Here is a 23046-nt window from a genome sequence, read left to right as displayed (position 1 = left end):
CCATATTGGTTTTCTTCCTGTTCTTGCTCCACACCCCTGACTATTGTACTGACTAAGGAGAAGTTAATTTGAGTTAGAAATATTTCATCAGCATGAAAGAACTTTTAAGAATCTCTTGGTGGTGAAAGAGTTTTGCACATTTGTTATTGATCTGCACACTCTTGATCGACAGTCTTGCTGGTCAGTCTTTAAAAATGACATAGCTACTATGTGTGTGTGTATATATATATATATATATATATACACTCACCTAAAGGATTATTAGGAACACCATACTAATACCCTTCTCTGACCTCTAGCATCAACAAGGCATTTTCGCCCACAGGATTGCCGCATACTGGATGTTTTTCCCTTTTCACACCATTCTTTGTAAACCCTAGTGTAGTAATATGTTTGGGGACTGTGCATACATACCTGCAAGTGTGTAATATTAGTATCATTTAATTGTATGAATGTACATAGTGCACAAGATATCTGTATAGATTTAAACAGTGAGTCAGTCAGATGTTAATTAAGTTGCTTAAGTTGGGAATGCTTTGAAGTGCCTTTGTGTTGGTTACCTTGGTATTAATTATAGGGGGGTGATCAACACCAAGATATCACAGGAAGCCAACTGGAGGGTCTTTTGCATTTCAAAGTTGAATTGTGTGTACAGTTGTTTATGGTGAGACAGCTCCTTATGGGAACTACCCGACTGACTAACACAATAAGATTCTGATACCTGATTATCTTGTCAGCCAATAAGAACACATCCCTACTTTGATCAGTGAGAGCCCTAAGAGTATAACTTGTGAAGCTCTTATACACACATGTTTAGATGGACAGTAACGTAGAAACACACACAAAGATATAGAAGTTAGGTTAGGGAAAAGTCCTGAAGGCTTATCCCTATAGAACAGATCCTGTGGGCATATTTAAAGGAACTCTGTATCATTTGCTGTCTCTGGGCTGGATAATCGAAATAAATTAGCTTCATCTCTGGAAAAGAACCGTGGTTGTTTCCTTTTACCTGGCTGTGGTAACTATTGGAATATCCAGTATATTTGTAATAATATATTACATCTACACTTTACACAACATTTTGGTGTCGTGACTAGTGAACAGAAGAACCGTGGTTGTTTCCTTTTACCTGGTGGTGGTAAATATTGGAATATCCAGTATATTTGTAATAATATATTACATCTACACTATACACAACATTTTGGTGTCGTGACTAGTGAACAGAAGAACCGTGGTTGTTTCCTTTTACCTGGTGGTGGTAAATATTGGAATATCCAGTATATTTGTAATAGAAGTAAATAATGTTGGCACTCACAGGATTTCAACAATAATACTCACAGGCAATAAATCATGTTTAAGGATGCAGTCAGGTGTGGTTTATTGGTCCAACGTTTCAGTTCCCTTACTGGAACTTTCGTCAGGGAAGTATATTTGTAATAATATACTACATCTACACTATACACAACACCTAGAAATGGTTGTGCGTGAAAATCCCAGTAACTGAGCAGATTGTGGAATACTCAGACCGGCCCGTCTGGCACCAACAACCATGCCACACTCAAAATAGCTTAAATCACCTTTCTTTCCCATTCTGACATTCAGTGTGGAGTTCAGGAGATTGTCTTGACCAGAACCACACCCCTAAATGCATTGAAGCAACTGCCATGTGATTGGTTGATTAGATAATTGCATTAATGAGAAATTGAACAGGTGTTCCTAATAAACCTTTAGGTGAGTGTATATATATAAGCAATTCCAGTGTAGATAGCACACCACAAAAAAAGGTGTTGAAACCTGGTTGCTGCAGCAGTAGAGAATGAAAAAAAAACACAAAGAAAAAAGAACAAAAAGGAAACAAACAAAGGGCAAGGGGAGAAATATAATATAGCGCAGACCACTGTATGAAGTACACTATACAGACCCAGTAAGCCCGCAGTCCCCATTAAGCCCAACCTACATGAGGCGCATTATTATGGATCGCCCAGAGTGGGGGAGAGAGTGTGGCAGAGAACCTCCTAGCCCTGGTACCTCATATTCCCCTGTGCCGAATCTGTACCCCTTTCTGGTCGCAGTTCCTCCAGGAAATGCATATACACCTTGCCTGTCACGTTGCCCTAGCAACCAAGGACGCACCAGCAGTAGTCATGTCCTAGCGTGCCGCATATATATATATATACTGAATATGAATTATTACTTTATTATATTTTAACCATATAACTTTATATAATAGACATATTACTAAACTATAGTGCTTAACAAATAAATAGATTTAACCTAAATATTACACGTTTTATGATGAGCTGAAATCATGGTTATTGTGACCTTCATTCCCTGCTGTTTTAGTATACGTTTGGTAACAGAGTTCTCAAAAGCACCACAGTACTAAAGTAAAAGTAGTACTTTGCGCAGATTAGTTATTGCATATTATTGGTAAATAACCATTTATTATTTTTTAAATATGTTCAATAAGTATTGTATTTGAAATCTGAGCACCATTTCTAGAAATTGTAAAGTATTTTTTGAAGAAGAAGACAAAAGAGAGCTAAACACATCAAAGTTGATAACAAATAAGATTTCTATTTCTACAGCACAAAAACTGGTCATATGTCAGATTAACATAAATTATATTTTTGGTGTTACTGGTTGCTTACTGGCACTGAATGTCGTTATTACTTCCTGAAAGAAATTTTCCTAAACATTGCAATAATGTGGTTTTGGGTCTTCTGATTTTTCCGCTGCGAAATATAGTTTCAGTTCCTCACATTGTAAAGAGTCTGTTTGCAAATAAGTACAAATGTTATTCATCATATATTTGCTTTCCAGTGAATTTATGTGACTTCTCTGTTACTTGGATCAAAAAAGGTAAGTACGATTGTCTTAATCCTAGATTTTTTGTTTTAAAGGAGAAAATTAAATCAAAACATCACTTTTGGTCCTTGTAAGATCACTGGGGTTCATCTTTTAGTTAAAAGCAATTACAAATAGTCAGTTGGATCTACCTTGTTAATTTTAAGGCAAAGTCTAATGAATTGTATGTGAACACAGCCATGCAATTTCAATAAATTTGTTTAGAAAGCAGCATTGTTAGTGTACTTGAGAAATAACATGTGTAACTCAATTACTGCACTGTTTTTTCTAGTTTTTTACATGCTAATGGGCTATGGCACAGAAGATTGTAATTCCGTGTCACTTTTTAATCATGTTTTTTATATATGCCTGTGGAAGGTTGCTTGCTCTCTGTCATACTGAACTCAGCTAATAAAGGAACTGTGAAAAACTGCATTAGAGAAGGAACAATATAATTGAGGTTGCAAATACTGAGATACTGCCAGTAAAGTGGTTGTGGTATAAAAAAAAGAAATGTAATATTGAGTAAAAAAAATATTAGTTATATGTATAAGTACACAAAAAAAGAGAGCACCATACAGGTGATCTCAATAGACTCCAGTTAGCTGCACCATTCCCTCCCCCTTATACCAGGTGAATCAATACCAAAGAATGAAATAAAACTTAACTTTTAATAATAAACTACTAAAAATAATGAGTTCTTCCCTTGAGGTTAAAAATGGTTAAGAGACACAGAGGGTGAAATCTGAACCTTTTGGTTCGTGGAGGTGATAGGGGAAAGTCAGCGGAGAGAAAAGGATCAATTTGTTTCACATTCAAAATGCTGCAGTAGTAAAACTTAACTTGTCATCTGTATGATGAGCGAATGTTACAAATGTATCTTTTTTGTTTAGCTACTAAAGTATCTCTTTGCTTTAAAGTATCTCTTTGCCTAAGGCTTTTCACCCACACGGCGTGTGTTGCAATTGTCCCAGAGGCTTCGTAACAAGCCTGTTCCTGCTACAGTAAACAGCACACTGCGGGAAAGGTAGAAATAAAGTATTTTGCTCGTCTCAGACTAGTCACGGCGCAATTAATCTAACCAATAATGCAGATATAGCTGCACTGAGATGTCCCGCTCGTCTCAGACGAGTAACGGCGCGAATAGTTTAAGCAAATTGAGCCATAGAGGAACATGTGCTATCACTTATATTGTCTGCTATTTAGAAGAATAAGGTGCCGAATCTCCTTGTCCCCACAACCCTTGCCAAAGAACAGATCACCCCCGCATTTAAAAAAAACCCCAAAGCCTCACAACCCTTCAACACCCTATATTTTCCCCCTGCGAACTGCCCGACATGCATTTCACTCCATAAATGGGAGCTTTGTCAAGAGCTTGCGTGCGTCCCCCACCGACTCCTTTTTTAAACTTATGCTCCGCCTCTCATTAAAGCAACTTCTCCCTGATTCGCCCGTGCTTGCATTACATCATGCAAGACACCGGTTCTCTTCTCAGTGGGAACCTAAAAATTGTTTTTATTATCAAATATAATGGGCAGCATGTTATACCAAGGATAGGGGGCACATACATAGAATAAATTTTATAGGGGGATATAGAGTTACTATAATAGTAAAAATAGATAAATAAAGAAAAAAACTTGAGTTTAAGTAACTTGACAGACACATCATAAGTAAACTGGGATTATGATTATTAAGCATATAGCCTAATGTTGATTTATTCCAAAAAAGTATTAAGGATGATGCTTTTATTTAGACCTCTTGGAGACAGTGAGTTGAAATCGCGCCGCTGCGTGTGCCATGCCGCTGGCGACTTACATGTTCGCCGGTGGGATGGCGGGTCATGGCAACTCGGGGAGATTAGTCGCCCGCGAACAGGAAGTTTTGTCGCGGGCGACTAATCTCCCCGTGTGTCAGAGCCCTTATGGGGGAATATAATTAGACTTGAGATATATCCAAGTGGAAGGTGCAACCTTATTCTCTTTATTATTTTGAATCTAATTATACCAAGTTTTTCTTGGTTTAGCACACACTTTGGGCATAACAAGATGGCTCCCTGGGTCAATGTCCAATCACGTTTTGATAAATGGAATACTCAAGTTCTTTTTTTCAGCTAATATTCCATCTGAAAACACTACAAACCACGACTGGAGAACTTTACTCCAAGATTATCAGTCAACACAATTAAAACTGACCAAGTCGTGGACTTCATGCTCCTATCAGAAATATATTGATAATAACATTATCCCTAGGGGACTATGAGTCAGAGTTTTCCCGGCCTTTGAGATGGTAGATCCTACCTTTAAGGCTAGATGGGAGCAAGTATTACATCAATGCTCAGTTCAATTAGTACATTTAGTATCTGAACATGAGAAAAATGTGGTCTCTGAACTAACAGCCCAAATCAAGGAAATTGAGGAGAAATTACAGGTTATTAAAGACCAGGAAATGGTGGTGAAAAAATTATCACGTATCAATACTGAAATTGATCGCTTAGAACGTGAGGTTATTGCCAGGGAACGCCAAAGTATTTGAGGCATGTCAATGATTATGAATTAGGTATGGTCTATAAATGGTCTAAGCCCAATCGCAAAGTAACAGGTGAGAAATCGCCCAAAGCCACCACCTCTGCATCTGATTTATCTGACACGGATACATCTCTCAATATTGGAGAGAGACAATCTAACACCATCCCCGTTACATCTCACTCATCTTTTTTAGAAAGAAGAGAATACGGAGGGGGGGAAAGAAGGTTAAGAGACCGAGACAGATGGGCCTATCCCTGTCAAAATCAATGGGAACCCCAGAGGGGGAGGATAACTATCGGCATTAACTATCATCAATTTGAGTGATCATGATCAGACAAAGGTTCTGTCTAAAGGTCTCTCCTTCTCCCCAAGCTGTAATGTGTCTAAGTTCCAGTTATACAAAGACTTGTTCTTTTTTTGTCGCAAATTATTACTTAAAAAGCATTTTGAACGTGATGGGGATCTCCCTTTGAGTGAAACAAACAATCCTCTGTTAGCAATCCCTGATCGGTTAAACCTACATGACATGACACACACTGACATAGATGCCACATTTAAGCAGGCTCTTAATGATCTTAATGAACTTCTACTTGAGAACCAAGATACAATTTCGGTAATTAAACCCAAAAGCACATTCATGCCTCCCAAAAACACAAGTTCGGCAGTTACAACGTTTGCAGAACTAGTGATGCATGATTTTTTGGATTTACCTGATGGTGGACCCTCTAATATAGGACCCGGGGAGAAATTGGCTATTAAACAAATTCGAGACTGGGAGGATGTAGTAGTGAAACCCTCCGATAAAGGAGGTAATGTTGTTATATGGCCAAAAATCATGTACATTGCGGAAGCACTTAAGCAACTTACAGATGGAAAGTGCTATAGCAAGTTACACCATGATCCCAGCGAACATTTCTGGGAACTATATAAAATTATTATTAGGGATGGATATCAAACGGGCCTATTTACTAAACTGGAGTATAAAGCTTTGATCAACACTCACTCTAGAACTCATACATTTTATTGTATTGTTCATTTATTATTGTTTCAGGCAATGGAAATATGTGTGAACAGGCGAGTATCTATATTGATAAAAAATTACGTCCATTCGTATGCAGATTGCCATCACACGTAAGAGACACGAGTGATCTTTTATCACAAATTCTGAACATTAGGCTACCATCGAGCACTATTTTGGTTTGCTGTGATGTAGAATCACTTTACACCTGTATCAAACATCAGTATGGTTTGATGGCAATCAGATACTTTCTTGAAACAGAAAGTGATTGGGACCATCAATACATAGACTTTGTAATATCTTTAACACAATTTTGTCTCACACATAATTTCTTTATATTCAATGACAAATTTTATCTTCAACAAAGAGGTGTTGCGATGGGTACCGCATTTGCTCCTACCTATGCAAATCTATTTTTGGGATGGTGGGAGGTGAATTGGGTTTTTAGTGAAGATACAGCTGAATACACTAAATGTATGATTGATTGGTTCAGATACATTGACGATCTGCTGTTTTTATGGACAGGCACATTGGCACAGGCACATTAAACTCACCCATTCATTCAGCAAGGAAAAGATAGATTTCCTGGATATTTCACTTTACATTACAACAGAGGGCAACTAATGACCGATTTATTTAGAAAACCTACAGCCACTAACTCTATTCTACATTATAGCAGTCATCACCTAAATTCTACTAAGAAGGCCATTCCCTTTGGGGAATTTGTGCGTCTGAAACGAAACTGCTCTGATCATGAGACATTTGAAAAACGAGCTAAGGAGTTGAAGGTTAGACTAGTGAACAGAGGCTACAGTAAAAGAATGGTCAAATCATCGCCTATCATCGAACACAGGGAATCTCGCGCACTGATCTTTTAGTGACAGGACAGAAGAAGTCAGAACCCATAAATGACCATGTGCGATTCATCAGCACTTACAATAATTAATGGTCTTCCATCACCTCCATTTTGAAGAAACATTGGTATATCCTGAAAACTGATGTAACTTTGAAAAAATATGTAGGAGATTTTCCAAAAACATGCTGCAGAAGGTCTCCCAATCTACGTGACAAACTGGTCAAGAGTCATTTTCAATCTAGAGCCCGAAAGGGCTTAAACAAGATCAGTGGAACTTACATGTGTGGTGCAAGGCATGTGGCTATACCCACAATCTGAAATCCATAAGAGATAGATTCAATAAAAAGCATGTAATTAATGATTATTTTAACTGTCGAACAGAAGGCATTGTATATCTGATCACATGTCCATGTGGGAAACAATATGTGGGAAAAACAGTACGCATGTTCAAGAATAGGCTTTTGGAACACGTGAGGAGCATTGAAAATTCGAAACAAGATGCTATGGCCAACAATAAAATGACCCCTATAGCATGACACTTTTTGGAATCCCACAATGGGAAAAGCACAGGATTCATGATGTCAGGACTATCAAAGGTCAATTTGGGACTACGTGGGGGAAATTTAGATAAAGCCCTTTTACAAAAAGAAAGTGAGTGGATTTTTCTACTCAACTCACTGTCTCCAAGAGATCTAAATAAAAGCATCATCCTTAATACTTTTTTGGAATAAATCAACATTAGGCTATATGCTTAATAATCATAATCCCAGTTTACTTATGATGTGTCTGTCAAGTTACTTAATTTCTGAATTTTTTTTTTATTTATCTATTTTTACTCTCTCTTATATTATAGTAACTCTATATCCCCCTATAAAATTTATTCTATGTATGCGCCCCCTATCCTTGGTATAACATGCTGCCCATTATATTTGATAATAAAAACAATTCTTAGGTTCCCACTGAGAAGAGAACCGGTGTCTTGCATGATGTAATGCAAGCACGGGCGAATCGGGGAGAAGTTGCTTTAATGAGAGGCGGAGCATAAGTTAAAAAAGGAGTCGGTGGGGGACGCGCGCATGCTCTTGACAAAGCTCCCATTTATGGAGCGAAACGCGCGTCGGGCAGTTTGCAGGGGGAAAATATAGGGTGTTGAAGGGTTTGAAGGCTTTGGGGTTTTTTTTAAATGCGGGGGTGATCTGTTCGTTGGCAAGGGGTGTGGGGACAAGGAGATTCGGCCCTATATTCTTCTAAATAGCAGACAATATAAGTGATAGCACACGTTCCTCTATGGCTCAATTTGCTTAAACTATTTGCGCCGTTACTCGTCTGAGACGAGCGGGACATCTCAGTGCAGCTATATCTGCATTATTGGTTAGATTAATTGCGCCGTGACTCATCTGAGACGAGCAAAATACTTTATTTCTACCTTTCCCGCGCTGTGCTGTTTACTGTAGCAGGAACAGGCTTGTTACGAAGCCTCTGGGAAAATTGCAACAACAAAAAAAAAGTGTGGGTGAAAAGCCCTTAGGCAAAGAGATACTTTAGGTGCTAAACAAAAAAGATACATTTGTAACATTCGCTTATCATACAGATGACAAGCTTAAGTTTTACTACTGCAGCATTTTGAATGTGAAACAAATTGATCCTTTTCTCTCCGCTGACTTTCCCCTATCACCTCCATGAACCAAAAGGTTCAGATTTCACCCTCTGTGTCTCTTAACCATTTTTAACCTCAAGGGAAGAACTCATTATTTTTAGTAGTTTATTATTAAAAGTTATGTTTTATTTCATTCTTTGGTATTGATTCACCTGGTATAAGGGGGAGGGAATGGTGCAGCTAACTGGAGTCTATTGAGATCACCTGTATGGTGCTCTCTTTTTTTGTGTATATTTTGGTCTGTTACTCCTTCCATCCTCACTTGATTTGAGATCCCTTTATGGGGGAATATAATTAGACTTGAGATATATCCAAGTGGAAGGTGCAACCTTATTCTCTTTATTATTTTATATGTATAAGTGATTTTTTTCCCTTATTATATTACCCTGTTCTATGGCTCAGGTATAGAGGTTGGGCAGTCAATTGCTTTCAAGTTCCATTCAGCACTTTCTAAATGTCACAGCACTCCTCACATTCTTTCTCCCTACTCACTGTCTGAAATTGTGTAGCCTGTGCATGACTAATAAAGTTTATTTTGCTTTACAAACACAGAAAAGGATTTGGAATGATTTCTTAGGGTGACCCCCTTTATGTGGAGGTGGTACGCCTTGTATGTTGTTAGATAGTCCACCTTAAAGGAGAAGGAAAGGCTAAGCCACTTGGGGGTGCCAAAATGTTAGGCACCCCCAAGTGACTTTAATCGCTTACCTTTTACCCTGGGCTGGTGCCCCTGTTAGGAGAAAACAGCACCAGCCCGGGGTACCTGGGGCGATGCGCTTCCATCTTCCTCTTTCTTCTGCCGGCAAAATCCCTGGGCCGGTGCATGCGCGTGAAAAGCCAACTTTCCTATTAAAGTTCAGCTTTTCACTCTAATGCACATGCGCAAGCGCACGAAACAGGAAGAAGGAAGTGCTCGCAGGTACTCCGGGCTGGTGCTGTTCTCTCCTAACAGGGGCACCAGCCCAGGGTAAAAGTTAAGCGATTAAAGTCACTGGGGGTGCCTAATATTTTGGGACCCGCAAATGACTTAGCCTTTCCTTCTCCTTTAAGACTAAGTATGATTTAGACAGCAGCATTTTAAAACTATTTGCACTTTTTTTTATCATTTACATTTTTTTGTTCTGCAAGTCTCAGGCTTGGAATTTTAAATGTTTTCTGGTTTTCTGGCAACCAGGCAGCAGTTTGTAAATCAAAATAATTGAGAACAGAAGACAGCCTGAAAAAAGGCAAGCAATTAAATATAAAAATAAAGTTAAAGCCAATGTATGCCAATGACCCCAAAGACGAATATTGCATTTCTTAGTCGTAAGATGGCAAAGTTGGCTACTGGTCTAATCACCTACAGCAACCAATCATCTACAGCAATAATTGTGACTTTTTCGACTTGTCGCATGATAATCAAGACTTTTTCGAATTGTTGCACAAAAGCCATTTTCAAAAATCTGAAAACCTCCAGCAATTCGAAGCAAAGAAAGATCTTTCAGGAAAAGAAAGGAACACGTGCCATTGACTTCTTTCTTTCTACCAAAATAAAAACTAGTCTTAGGCCACACAGAGCAAAGTTTAGCCTGAAAAGTGATAAAGTTGTCTTTTTCGTGCTGATCTCCATGTAGCTGCACTCAGGCTGAATCTATGCCTATCATTGTAGATACATGGAACTGCAGAGTATCTATTCTGTGCCCTTAAACTGAATCTATTATGTGAGGGAAAAAAAACTATCTCTTATTCTTGGGTTTATTATATAATAATCTTAAAATAGCATCTGTTTGGTTTTTTCAGAACCAGAAAACATGGAGGAAGCTTCAGCAATTTGTGAGTATGCTCATTAGGTTCATTTTTTTAAACCTAGAATTTATTTTAGCTGATAATGTACCTCTCATGAACAATGGGCCAAACCCCACATAGGAATGACCACAAGGGTCACAGGGGCCACTGGGCTAGTGTATAAAGTAGATTAGGTGGGAGTAGACTGGTAAAGAGACTGGAAGGATGCTTGCACACAAAACAGTGTATAGAACAGGCATATAGTTGTTTTCTCTGCACATTAGAAGGCACATTTCTCTGCACATTGTAAGGCAGAGAAAAGGGAGTTTAAGGAGGTGCCTCTTTTTAGTCAGTCATAGAACAATGAGAAAAAAAGTCATGTTTCTTTAGTATGTTAGTAGAAATGTGTTTTTTCACACACAACTTGCCCTTAAAGTGCCCTTAATAGAAGAGCCATAACTTTTTTAAACAGATTGAAGATTAGAAAGTGTGCTTCAGCACAGTACAATATCAGTGTTACCACTGCAGGCATATAAAACGCACAGCATATACCGAAATATGTTTTAGATTTCCCCAAATAATGAGAATTTTGTCTGTTTACACAAGATGTGTTTGTGACGCCCCTCAGAGAAGAGAATTCTGCTTTACTTGAGGAGGATTTTCTAAACAATGGGACTAAAGGTGCCCATACACTATAAGTCGGCGATGTCACCAAGCGAGCGGATCTTCACCCGATATCCCCACCTATGGGTGGGCGTTATCGGGTAGCAAGGGACTTGAAAAAAAATAATCCGATCGTTTGGCCCTGGGGCCAAATTATTGGATTACATTTGAGCTTATGGGGCAGTCGGTTTGGGGACCGCATCAACGAGCCGATGCGGTCCCCAATCCGACCGGATTTTCTAACCTGGCCGATCGAGATCTGGCCAATTTCAGGCCAGATATCGGTCGGCCAGGCAGCTCTGTTCTGCCCATACACAGGCCGATTAGCTGCCGAATCGGTCCAAGGGACCGATATCGGCAGCTATAGTCGGCCCGTGTATGGGCACATTAATGCTCATTCCCATCAGATCATGTAGAGCAGTGCTGTCCAACTGACCCCCCTCTGTGTGGCCCCCCACCTGTCTGGCTGCTTTGATGGTTTACTCTTGTATAAGCTTTAAATGGTATCAGTACTGAGATTAACTGCCCCCCTGCATGGTTCTCACCTCAGATTCAGGCTGTAATCCCTCTGTATTGTTTAAACATGTTCCAGTCCTTAAGAGGGATATTAATGAGCTGGAGAGAGTGCAGAGACGTGCAACTAAACTGGTTAAGGGGATGGAAGATTTAAGCTATGAGGTTAGACTGTCGAGGTTGAGGTTGTTTTCTCTGGAAAAGAGGCGCTTGCGAGGGGACATGATTACTCTGTACAAGTACATTAGAGGGGATTATAGGCAGATGGGGGATGTTCTTTTTTCCCATAAAAACAATCAACGCACCAGAGGTCACCCCTTTAGATTAGAGGAACGGAGCTTCCATTTGAAGCAGCGTAGGTGGTTTTTCACGATGAGGGCAGTGAGGTTGTGGAATGCCCTTCCTAGAGATGTGGTAATGGCAGATTCTGTTAATGCCTTTAAGAGGGGCCTAGATGAGTTCTTGAACAATCAAAATATCCAAGGCTATTGTGATACTAATATCTACAGTTAGTATTAGTGGTTGTATTTATAGTTTATGTATGTGAGTGTATAGATTGGTAGGTGTGGGTTAGGTGTGCTGGGTTTACTTGGATGGGTTGAACTTGATGGACACTGGTCTTTTTTCAACCCTATGTAACTATGTAATCCCCTGTACTGTTCACACCTTTTAATCTATGCATTGTTTACCCCCTGCAGTGTTTACACCTCAGGCTCAGTCTGTAATCACCCATATTGTTCGTCTGTTCACACCTCAGACATTGTATGTACTGCCTGACCAATGCTGCCTGTGTGTAGGCAGCATAGGGTAGGCAGAGTATGGCACATAGGCAGCATAGGGCAGGGAGGGTATGGCACAAACAGGCAGCATAGGACAGGGAGGGTATTGAACACACAGGCAGGGTAGGGCAGAGTATGGCACACACAGGCAGGGTAGGGCAGGCAGAGTATGGCACACACAGGCAGGGTAGGGCAGAGTATGGCACACACAGGCAGCATATGGCAGGTAGAGTATGGCACACAGGCAGGGAAGGGCAGAGTATGGCACACACAGGCAGCATATGGCAGGGAGGGTATGGCACAAACAGGCAGCATAGGACAGGGAGGGTATTGAACACACAGGCAGGGTAGGGCAGAGTATGGCACACACAGGCAGGGTAGGGCAGGCAGAATATGGCACACACAGGCAGGGTAGGGCAGAGTATGGCACACACAGGCAGCATATGGCAGGTAGAGTATGGCACACAGGCAGGGAAGGGCAGAGTATGGCACACACAGGCAGCATATGGCAGTCAGAGTATGGCACACACAGGCAGGGTAGGACAGGCAGAGTGATGTGTGCCATAATCTTTCTACCCTATGCTGCCTGTGGGAGGTGAACCTGGCAGGGGTTTGTTCTGGGAGCTTGTTAGCAGTTGGAAATAGCCATTAAATGGTCTCTAAGGTGTGTAATTATGTACTGGGGGTTGCTCTGCTATCCACAGGGGAGGAGAAGTCATATGGATTTTAGGGTGTATGACATAATATAATTCTTTCACATATGAATGATGGTTGATATCCCTGCAGTGAGGACCAAGCATTTGTGTTTTTGCTGCACTACCACCATTGTGATAAAATGGGTGTGGTTTGAAGTGGGTGTGGTTTAAAAGGGGGGAGTGGCTTCCATTAGCGGCCCTCCACCATGTATGCGTGAGAAATTCCGGCCCTCGGCACCGCAGAAGTTGGACAGCACTGATGTAGAGAATTGTGTGAGTTCTGAAGAGATGCATTCAGAAAGTTTGTGGCCAGAGAGCAATTTGGTGAAGAGGTCTGGCCACTAGTGGCTGCAAAGAAAATGGTTACTCAATAAACATGAAATACATAGATATGATTTTTAAATATGGTGTCAGTTTCCCTGTAATTAAAATTGTTAGGTTGCAAATTAATGTAGCCCAGCAAATTGTATATTTAGACATGGTCATACAAGCTTGGGTAAAAAAAGGGGCTTTTTAAATGATTGCAGTGATAAAATAAGTCACTATGAAAATTTCTTATTTCAGGTTACCAATGTTTTTCCTTGCTTATCTGGATTGGAGTAGGCATTGCTATGATTGTTATGGGTAAGTGCTAATTTAACAGCTACAATCCTTACATTTCTGTAGATCGGTACCAAATCATTGACATGAATTGAACTGAAAGATTGCATGTTATATTATCTCTAGAAAATACATTTCAGGACTTAAGCTAACTATGGTGTTTCCTATTGCTGTTTGTGAATTGAGCCATAGGAGTTTTTATCACTGCTAAGTGCCAGAGATGTCCAGATAGCAGCCCTTAAAGGAACAGTAACACTAAAAAATGAAAGAGCTTTAAAGTAACAAAAATATAATGCACTGTTGCCCTGCACTGGTAAAACTGGTGTGTTTGCTACAGTAACACTACTATAATTTATATAATAAGCTGCTGTGTAGCCATGGGGGCAGCCATTCAAGCTGAAAAAAGGAGAAAAGGCACAGGTTACATAGCAGATAACAGACAAATTCTGTAGAATACAATAGTGTCTTATCTGTTATCTGCTATGTGCCTGTGCCTTTTCTCCTTTGAATGGCTGCCTCCATGGCTACACAGCAGCTTATTTATATAAATTATAGTAGACTTTCTGAAGTAAACACACAACTTTTACCAGTGCAGGCAGCAGCACATTATATTTTAGTTACTTTTATACACTTTCATTTTTTGGTGTTACTGTTCCTTTAAGCTGTTCTAATGCCTTGAATATGTTTTTCCTTCACTGTGTTTATTTCAGCATTACCCCTTTATTAGAGGGTGGCTTCTGACATACAGCTAATGTGGGAATGTAGACAGGGCTGTGGAGTCGGTAGATAAATTCTCCGACTCCTCAGTTTCTGATACTTCCGACTCCACGACTCCGACTCCTCTGTTTTTAATATGCTAATGTATTTTATACATTCATACAGTCAATGAAAAGCATGCTTCATGGTCACTCAACGTGTTTGTTTATGCACTGCGTGCATTGGGCTTTATTCTTATAGCAGAGAAGTAATTAATTATGACTGTTTGTGAATTGGGACATTTATACTTGCTTTATTTTTTTTTTTTATTCCCATTTAAATTTAGTAGGAGTCAGAGTCGGAGTCGGTTCATTTTTTGCCGACTCCGACTCCAGGTACCCAAAATTGCCTCCGACTCCGACTCCACAGCCCTGAATGTAGAGACGACAGCTAAATCTTATTGTGTTTACAGGTTTATTTATTTGAATGTAAATTTTAATATGTATCCAATTATGCATGTTGCATATAAAAGTATAGAAAACTCAATCTTATCTTACAGACTGGGATATACATTAAGCCTTATTACCACCATATCATTTCATAAGTGACATTTAAATAAAGAACTATTAACTGGAAAGAATATGGGGTTGATTCACTAAAGTGCGATAACTCTTATCGCATGCTTTTTTGCGTTAAAATTGATGTGAAAAAAACGCGTGATTCGCTAAAGTATTATCAAATGCGTTAAATAGCGCGTAACTGAATGCGTAGAAATAATACTAACGCATGATTCACAAACACTTAGATGCGCTAAATATCGCATTAGTCTGTGCGAAAATGAACACCTACTTGGGGCAGGCAGTAATTATAGAAAAATACAGTTAATGAGCTTTTGGCAACACAATATGGACTTTGCAGTGTTATTTATTCAAGTATGTGTTGGCCCTAGAGTGATGCATTCTCCAGTTTGCAGTGAAATGGTCATTTTCAGAACAATAGTTTTCCAAAAGTAATGGCGTGTAGGGCTAATATGGGGTGCGTTTTTTAGCACGCAATGATAATTTGCGCGTCTAAATTAACGCAAGTATCCTTTTTGTGAATCATGCGTTAAGACGCGAAAAATAAGACGTGATAAAATTTTTAACGCATGCTATAAATAGCGCTCGTTTTATCGTGAATCAACCCTTATATATGTTAAGCATAGAAACTTTTATCAGATTATCATTGTGATTAAGACTGATACCATAGAGGTCATTCTCAGCAAATGAGGTATCCTGCCCAGCCTGATCACTGAACAGATATTGTCCGGGAAGGTGATTGTGTTTCTTACAGGGGCCATAATGCTTAGATTCCATCGGGAGATGCTAAACCTGCATTTGATGTCTAGATATCTTAAGTGTCAACTGCACTTAGACTGAACAACAAAAGCAGCCACCATAGCCACAATTAGGCTATTCTGGTGCCAAATTGTACCTATATTTATGAATTTTTCATCCCCAGTGTCTGTGCAAAAAAACTCTAATCACTAATTCTATCTTGTACACAGAACACCATAGGAGTCTACGACTGTAGACATGTGTTCAGATGGTTACTAGTGAGAATTTACTTAGAAGTTTAAAGGAACACAGCAAGTTGTGACTTTACTGACGTGTTAAAACACCTCTCTTTTCTTTGTTAAAGTTTTACAAGTGGCTTGTAATGGGTCACCAGGGCTCACATCATATATGCGCTGTTGACTAGAGATTTCAATAGCTAAAAGTAAAAACAAATCTCTTTTTTGACAGGAACCATCCACAAAGATAACTGTGAAATCCAGCCTTATATACCTGTATTTCTCTTGGTGACTGGAGCCATACATCTCATTACATTCTTTACAGTCCTTATGAGACTGGTGTGTGAGACATTCAGCTCTATTGTAGAAGGAATTATAGGATCATTTAGCTTTGGGTGGTTTATCACAGGTAAGTACACTACATTAAAAGAAGAATTAAACACGTTGCTTAAATGTCATGTGCTTTATGGGACTGGGACGTTATTTTAATAGTTTTCCAATATAGCTTTGTTTCTGAAAAACCCTTCTTAAAGGAACACTTACATCTTGAAATTATGTTTGTATTCCCGTAAGACAATATAAAAAATACACTGGGAGGAGCCAGTATAGAAGACATGCCCCCAAAATTTTACATTGCTAACTACTTTTCCTGATGGTGCTTGTATTCTGAAAAAAATGCACCGGTCCAGGGATCTGGATCTGGCCATGCCTTAATCTTCCTTTTATTTCTCAATGCACCCTTGCAATCTATTTAGACTTCTACACTTGCTTATATGCAGTAACATATTACTGCATATACTATACATAATATATTACACCAGCAAAATAGTAATGCACGGGTCGCCAAAAAGTCAGCCTGCATCTAGAGTAACCCAACCTCTCCCAACCTGAAATGAACCCAGCATGTCATCATAATTTATATACCAGCACCCATCCGACCCTCTCTGACATCAGAGCTTTTTAAGCCAATCAATAGTTTTTAGATTTTGCTTATTTCTAGTAGCCTAGTGGCCTAATGCAACCACAGTTCTGGGTACTTAGATCAGTGAAAAATTGTCCTGTTAATACATAAATACATTACCCCTTACATGTCTCCTGCACATCACAACCTGCTTGTTGCAGTTTAGGGACCCAAAGTTGGCTTTGTCTTTCTGCTTTTGTGGTTGGTGTTCTGAAAAGCAGAGTAGAGCAGTAGGGTTGGAGGACACTATCTCCCACTGCTTGATGTCCTCTTGTTTGTGATCTTGCCCCAGGAGCATGCTCAGCTGAAACTGATCCAAACTTGCTTCTGGTCTACTCACAGAGGACCTCAAGCATCAGGTGGTGCAAACCCTGCTGCATTATGCTTTATATAACCAGGTACGCAAAGGGGGTAATACATTGGCTCCACAATTATGTGGTTTGGTAGGGGAAAGATAGGGCTATGGAGAGGGCCTATGTTTTTAAGATGAATTTTAGTTCTTTTCCATCTTATTGATTTAAGAAATCCTTTACAGCAGTGCTGTCCAACTTCTGTTGTACCGAGGGCCGGATTTTTTCCGACCTACGTGGTGGAGGGCCGATAATGGAAGCCAGTTTTGATCACTCCCCTTTTTGAAACCGCACCCACTTGAAACCACACCCATGTTATCACATGACCATACCCATATTAATGGTTGTAGTACAGCAAAAACCTGCCATACTCTGCCTGCCCTACCCTGCCTGTGTGTGCCATACTCTGCCTTCCCTACCCTGCCTGTGTGTGCCATACTCTGCCTTCCCTACCCTGCCTGTGTGTGCCATACTCTGCCTTCCCTACCCTGCCTGTGTGTGCCATACTCTGCCTTCTCTACCCTGCCTGTGTGCCATACTTGGCTGGTTTGGGCCATACTTGGCCTGTGTGTGCCATACTCTGCCTGCCCTACCCTGCCTGCATGTGCCATACTTTCGCTGTGTTTGCCATTCTTGGCTGGTTTGTGCCATACTCTGCCTGTGTGTGCCATACTCTGCTTGCCCTATGATGCCTGTGTGTATGGCACACACAGGCAGCCTACAGTGACACAATGCTGGCACTGCTGCACAATAACTATATATTAAAAAACGTTTTAATTGCAGTACCACCTCAGTATATGTTCTTTTTGTAGTGTGCAGGGATTATTTGTGGGTTTCTACTGCTCCTGAGGTGTGAACAGGGGAACAATATGAGTAATTACAGCCTGATCCTGAGGTGTGAACACTGCAGGGGGTGAACAATGCAGAGATTAAAAGGTGTGAACAACACAGGGGATTACATGTTTAAACAATACAGAGGGATTACAGCCTGAATCTGAGGTGATAACCATGCAGGGGGGGCAGTTAATCACAGAACTGATACCATTTAAAGCTTACACAAGAGTAAGCCATCAAAGCAGCCAGACAGGTGGTGGGCCACACAGAGGGGGGTCGCGGGCCGCATGCCGCACTGCTTTACAGTATGTTTATGACCGTTGCTACCTGTTGTGACATATTGTTGTAGTCTAGTTTTTGTAAATTTATTACTAATACTATGATGAAATCTTAAATCATTAATACAAAATGTATTTTTTAGGAAGTGTTTGGGTGTTCAGCGTGTACAATTCATATGAAGGACACTGTGACAAGAACCTTTATTTATTTGCCTTTGTGATCCTAATATTGGAATATTCTTTTATGGCACTATTCCTGTGTTGCTGCTGTTGGTTTTCGTCACTTAAAACAATATTTTATGAAAGGTAAGGTTCTTTGGTCCCATACAACTTTGAAGATGACTAGGTAGAGAGGGAAGTTTGTAATTATTATAGATGAATAAAAGGTATGATTTTACTATTGGTATTGTATATTGGAAATCTTGAAATGTTGTGGAGAAGTCAGTCTGTTTCAAGGTCAGGTTCATCTAGTATTCAGGTTCATGATGCAGATTGTGGGGGTCATTTAAGTTCGCACATTTCATATTTTTTGCACATGTTTTCCCCTAAATGCTTAAAGGAGAAGGAAAGATAAAAAACAAAGTAAGCTTTATCAGAAAGGTCTATTTAAATACAGCCATAAGCACTCACAGAAACGCTGCACTGAGTCCTCTATCAAAAGAAAAAAAAATAATTTCTTGTTTTCTTTTTGTCGGTATCAGACTTCCTTTCTTTTAGGGCTTCTTTAGGGCAGCTGCTATCAGAGGGAGCTTCTACTGCTCTATAGTAAAGCTTTCTGCTGAATGAATATAGCATTCTAGGTGGCACTAATGTGGCAAATCTATTTTCAGTAAAATGCCAAAATGACTTTCCTTCTCCTTTATATTTTGCTTTGTTGAACCCGTCTTTCTTTTTTTGCAAATCGCAGTGAAATGCAAATTCAGCACAAAAATTTGCAAATAAGTTTGAGATTTGATAAGCATGTCCTTGTGCTTATTATCTGCGAATATAGCGCAGATTCTTTCTTTGGGAATATAAAGTTGCAATTTGTGAAATCAGTTTTGTTAATATTTTTTCTGCCACTAAAGTTGTGGTGTAACTGGGACGCAGAGTGTGCGCATAAATATTTGTAATTTACGAATATGCCATATTTAAAAAGCTTTAAAGACATTTGCACTGTGAATAAAAATTTTGCAGTTATGTTTGCACATTAAATGCACCAGGCTTGTCCAGCTTTATAAATATAAACACAAGCAGGGAAAATATGTTCCCTGTGCTAATAATTCTGCGCTACACAAATTTTATGAACAACCCCCTGTGAGTGTCATTAAGAGTCCTTGCGAACATCCTTGATCAGCTCCAGCGCAGTCAGTGTAACTGGGGCCAAGCAAAACCAGAAAAAGGACATTCCAGGTCCAGTTAGGTCAGTTTAGTTGTATCTGTCATTCATGCTCATAATTACTATTGTGATGTGTGAGGAGCAGTGCAAAAAGTACATGATTATAATCTGTCTCTTTGGTCAATTCCTGTAGACCAGGAATGTATGTTTGTGGTTCACATACACAAACAATTCTAGTCACATTTCAGTAACATGGCTAGTGCTTTCCAGATATCAGGCAGGTCTAGCTTTTATTAGTCAAACCAACCACATTCATAAAGCGGCAAACCAGTACAGCCTATGTCCTTTTATGATAGCCATCAGTCCATTGCCATAGGTGTTTCCACATTCCTGTCCCGTATAGTATATTTAGTGATAGCGAATCTGTCCCATTTAGCTCAGACTAAAAATTTGCGAAATTATGGCAAAATTCGCTAAATGGCAAAAAATTCACAAAAGGCAAGTACCACACAGGCAACTTTTTGCGAAACCATGCCCTTTTAATGAGACTGCACCCTTTTTGACGCAAATTTTTCTCTGCAAAATTTTGGGGAAGTTTCCCAAAACAATTCAATAATGGTGAAATGCATCATTTTTCTGCAAATCTATGCCTGGCGCAAAAATTTGCTCATCCCTAGGCCTATTTATTATGGGGTGTAGAAACCTAATGAGTGGTGTACTGGTGATGTTGCATAGAAACCAATCAGATCTTTGCTTTTGTTTTCTAACTTTTAGGTGACCATTCAAATTTAATTGCTGATTGGTTGCTATGGGCAGCATTTCTAGTGATCTTGGCTTACACACTATAATACATTTGCCCCTATTAGGATGAACCATGTTTGTTCTGTAAGAGAACTGTGTGAATTTAGAATCATTTTCGATGGTTGTACTTCCACAGCAAGGAGAGAGGACAATACACAAAACTGGAAATTCAAACTGAAGAATTAGCTTTAACAAGATAAATAAATACAACACAATACAGAAAGTACATTCAGTCTTCTAGAAGCTAAAATAATTCGTTTAACCTAGATTTATTCTTATAAATTTGTATTAATAATATTCTCTGCTTTCATTCTTATTTTAGACTTCAGTAAATGAAGATACACAGCTGCAGATTTCTACAGTAACTTCTGCAATGTGCAAATCATAAACAAATGAATTTACTATGACCTGGACAATATGTCCTTGAATCTTTCTTTTTTTCCATTGGATTCTTTGAATAATAATACCTTTACATTCAAATGTAAACTGTAATTTTTGAGACTATTTTTTTCTGTTGATGAAGATGAAAAGAGAATATAAAAATAGGTAGTGAAAAATGGATTTAGAGGTATGCAATCCATTATCCGGAAACCTGTTGAAGAACAAATTACCCAAAGGGTACATTTTAATCAAATATTTTAACTTTTTAAAAATGATTCCCTTTTTCTTTGTGATGAAAAAACGTAATGTAAAACGTAAAAAGTACCTTGTACTCGATAGCAACTAAAATAAATTAGCGACAAAACAATCCTATTGGCTTTATTTAATGTTTCAATTATTTTTTAGTAGATAAGGTATGAAGGTATGAAGCTTCAAATTATCCTGAAAACCCCAGGTCATGAGCATTCTGGATCCCATAACAGGTCCCACAGGGGTGGATTTTCTTTCCCTTCTGTTTTCCTTATATTACCTGTGTTGCTTTGATTACTATTCAGATTCTTTTTAATTCAGTAAGAAAAAGTTTATCACGTAAAAACTGATGGACGAGATTCAATCTGAGATGCAATTCAATTCAGGAAAACTTATCACATGGATTATCAAGTCAAAACTCTATTGAGGTCTATGGGAATAATCTGGAACTGAATTTGGACAAATTGAATTTGTTAATGAGTTTTGATGTGATAAACCATGAGATAACCTTTTCTCATTGAATTGAATCTGGCCCAATATTCCTTCTAATTCTGCTTCCTCCATTAATTTTTGCAATTTCTTGTTAAAAATGTTTAGGTACCCTTACCTGCCCGACCGATATCTGGCCTGAAATCAGCCAGATCTCGATCGGGCATGTTAAAAAATCTAGTCAGATGGGGGACCACATGGGCTCATTGATGTGGTCCCCGGACCGACTTTGCCTATACCCGTCGTTATAATTCGATCATTTGGCCCCAGGGCCAAACGATCAAATTAGCCTGGTTTCTCCCGATATCGCCCACTTGTAGGTGGGCAATATCGGGAGAAGGTCCGCTCGCTTGGTGACATCGCCAAGCGAGCGGATCTGAAGGTGTATGGGCACCTTTAGAGTCTAAATCATTGGGGGGAAAAGCCTACATGTAGCATTTAAGGGAAATAATCATGCAAGTGTTTTTGGTCCTAAAGTGTTTTATGGGTATATTAGACTATAGTGCTGCATAAATGGCATTGGTGCTCTCATTTGTGACAGATTAAGCTTGATTACCTATATAACCTTAAATACTAACCATATTTAAACTCTTCAAATAATGACTGGTCTCCAGCCTGCCGCTCACTTACTTGCAGAAGGCAAAGAACTTCAGTGGACTGAAGAAAGGGACTACAATTGTGAAGACCCCATGGTCCCCACTTTGTCTGTGGTATTGTAGTTATACCACTGCATGGAGCTTAATTAATTGTATGTAATAATATAATCTATCTTTTTATTAAATTAAAAATACAAAATGCCTTTGTCATTGCTATTATTATTAAAGGCAGTTGGTCAAAGAGACAGGACGCTATGAAAATAAATTTACTGATTAAAATAAAATCATCCTGAAATGCTGTTTTTTCTCCATTTTGTTTAGAATATTGTTTAGAACATTTGTTTCATGAACAAGTACAGGTACAGTGGCTTGCAAAAGTATTCGGCCCCCTTGAACTTTTCCACATTTTGTCACATTACAGCCACAAACATGAATCAATTTTATTGGAATTCCACGTGAAAGACCAATACAAAGTGGTGTACACGTGAGAAGTGGAACGAAAATCATACATGATTCCAAACATTTTTTACAAATAAATAACTGCAAAGTGGGGTGTGCGTAATTATTCAGCCCCCTGAGTCAATACTTTGTAGAACCACCTTTTGCTGCAATTACAGCTGCCAG

General features: G+C 39.2%; 1 protein-coding gene across 1 annotated transcript; it reads left to right on the top strand.

Annotated features, from left to right (window-relative positions):
* The first annotated feature begins 2749 nt into the window (after positions 1–2749).
* On the top strand, positions 2750–22721 carry LOC108647421 (transmembrane protein 272). Its single transcript, XM_018093398.2, has 6 exons — positions 2750–2862; positions 10683–10715; positions 13882–13941; positions 16398–16574; positions 18732–18894; positions 21030–22721. Exons 2-6 carry the CDS (start codon positions 10694–10696, stop codon positions 21037–21039), a joined length of 432 nt encoding a protein of 143 aa, XP_017948887.2. The 5' UTR covers positions 2750–2862; positions 10683–10693; the 3' UTR covers positions 21040–22721.
* Positions 22722–23046: the final 325 nt, after the last annotated feature.

Source organism: Xenopus tropicalis, chromosome 4, assembly GCF_000004195.4.
Source record: "Xenopus tropicalis strain Nigerian chromosome 4, UCB_Xtro_10.0, whole genome shotgun sequence".
Taxonomy (NCBI): Eukaryota; Metazoa; Chordata; class Amphibia; order Anura; family Pipidae; genus Xenopus; species Xenopus tropicalis.
This window is presented reverse-complemented; position numbering and strand designations above follow the sequence as displayed.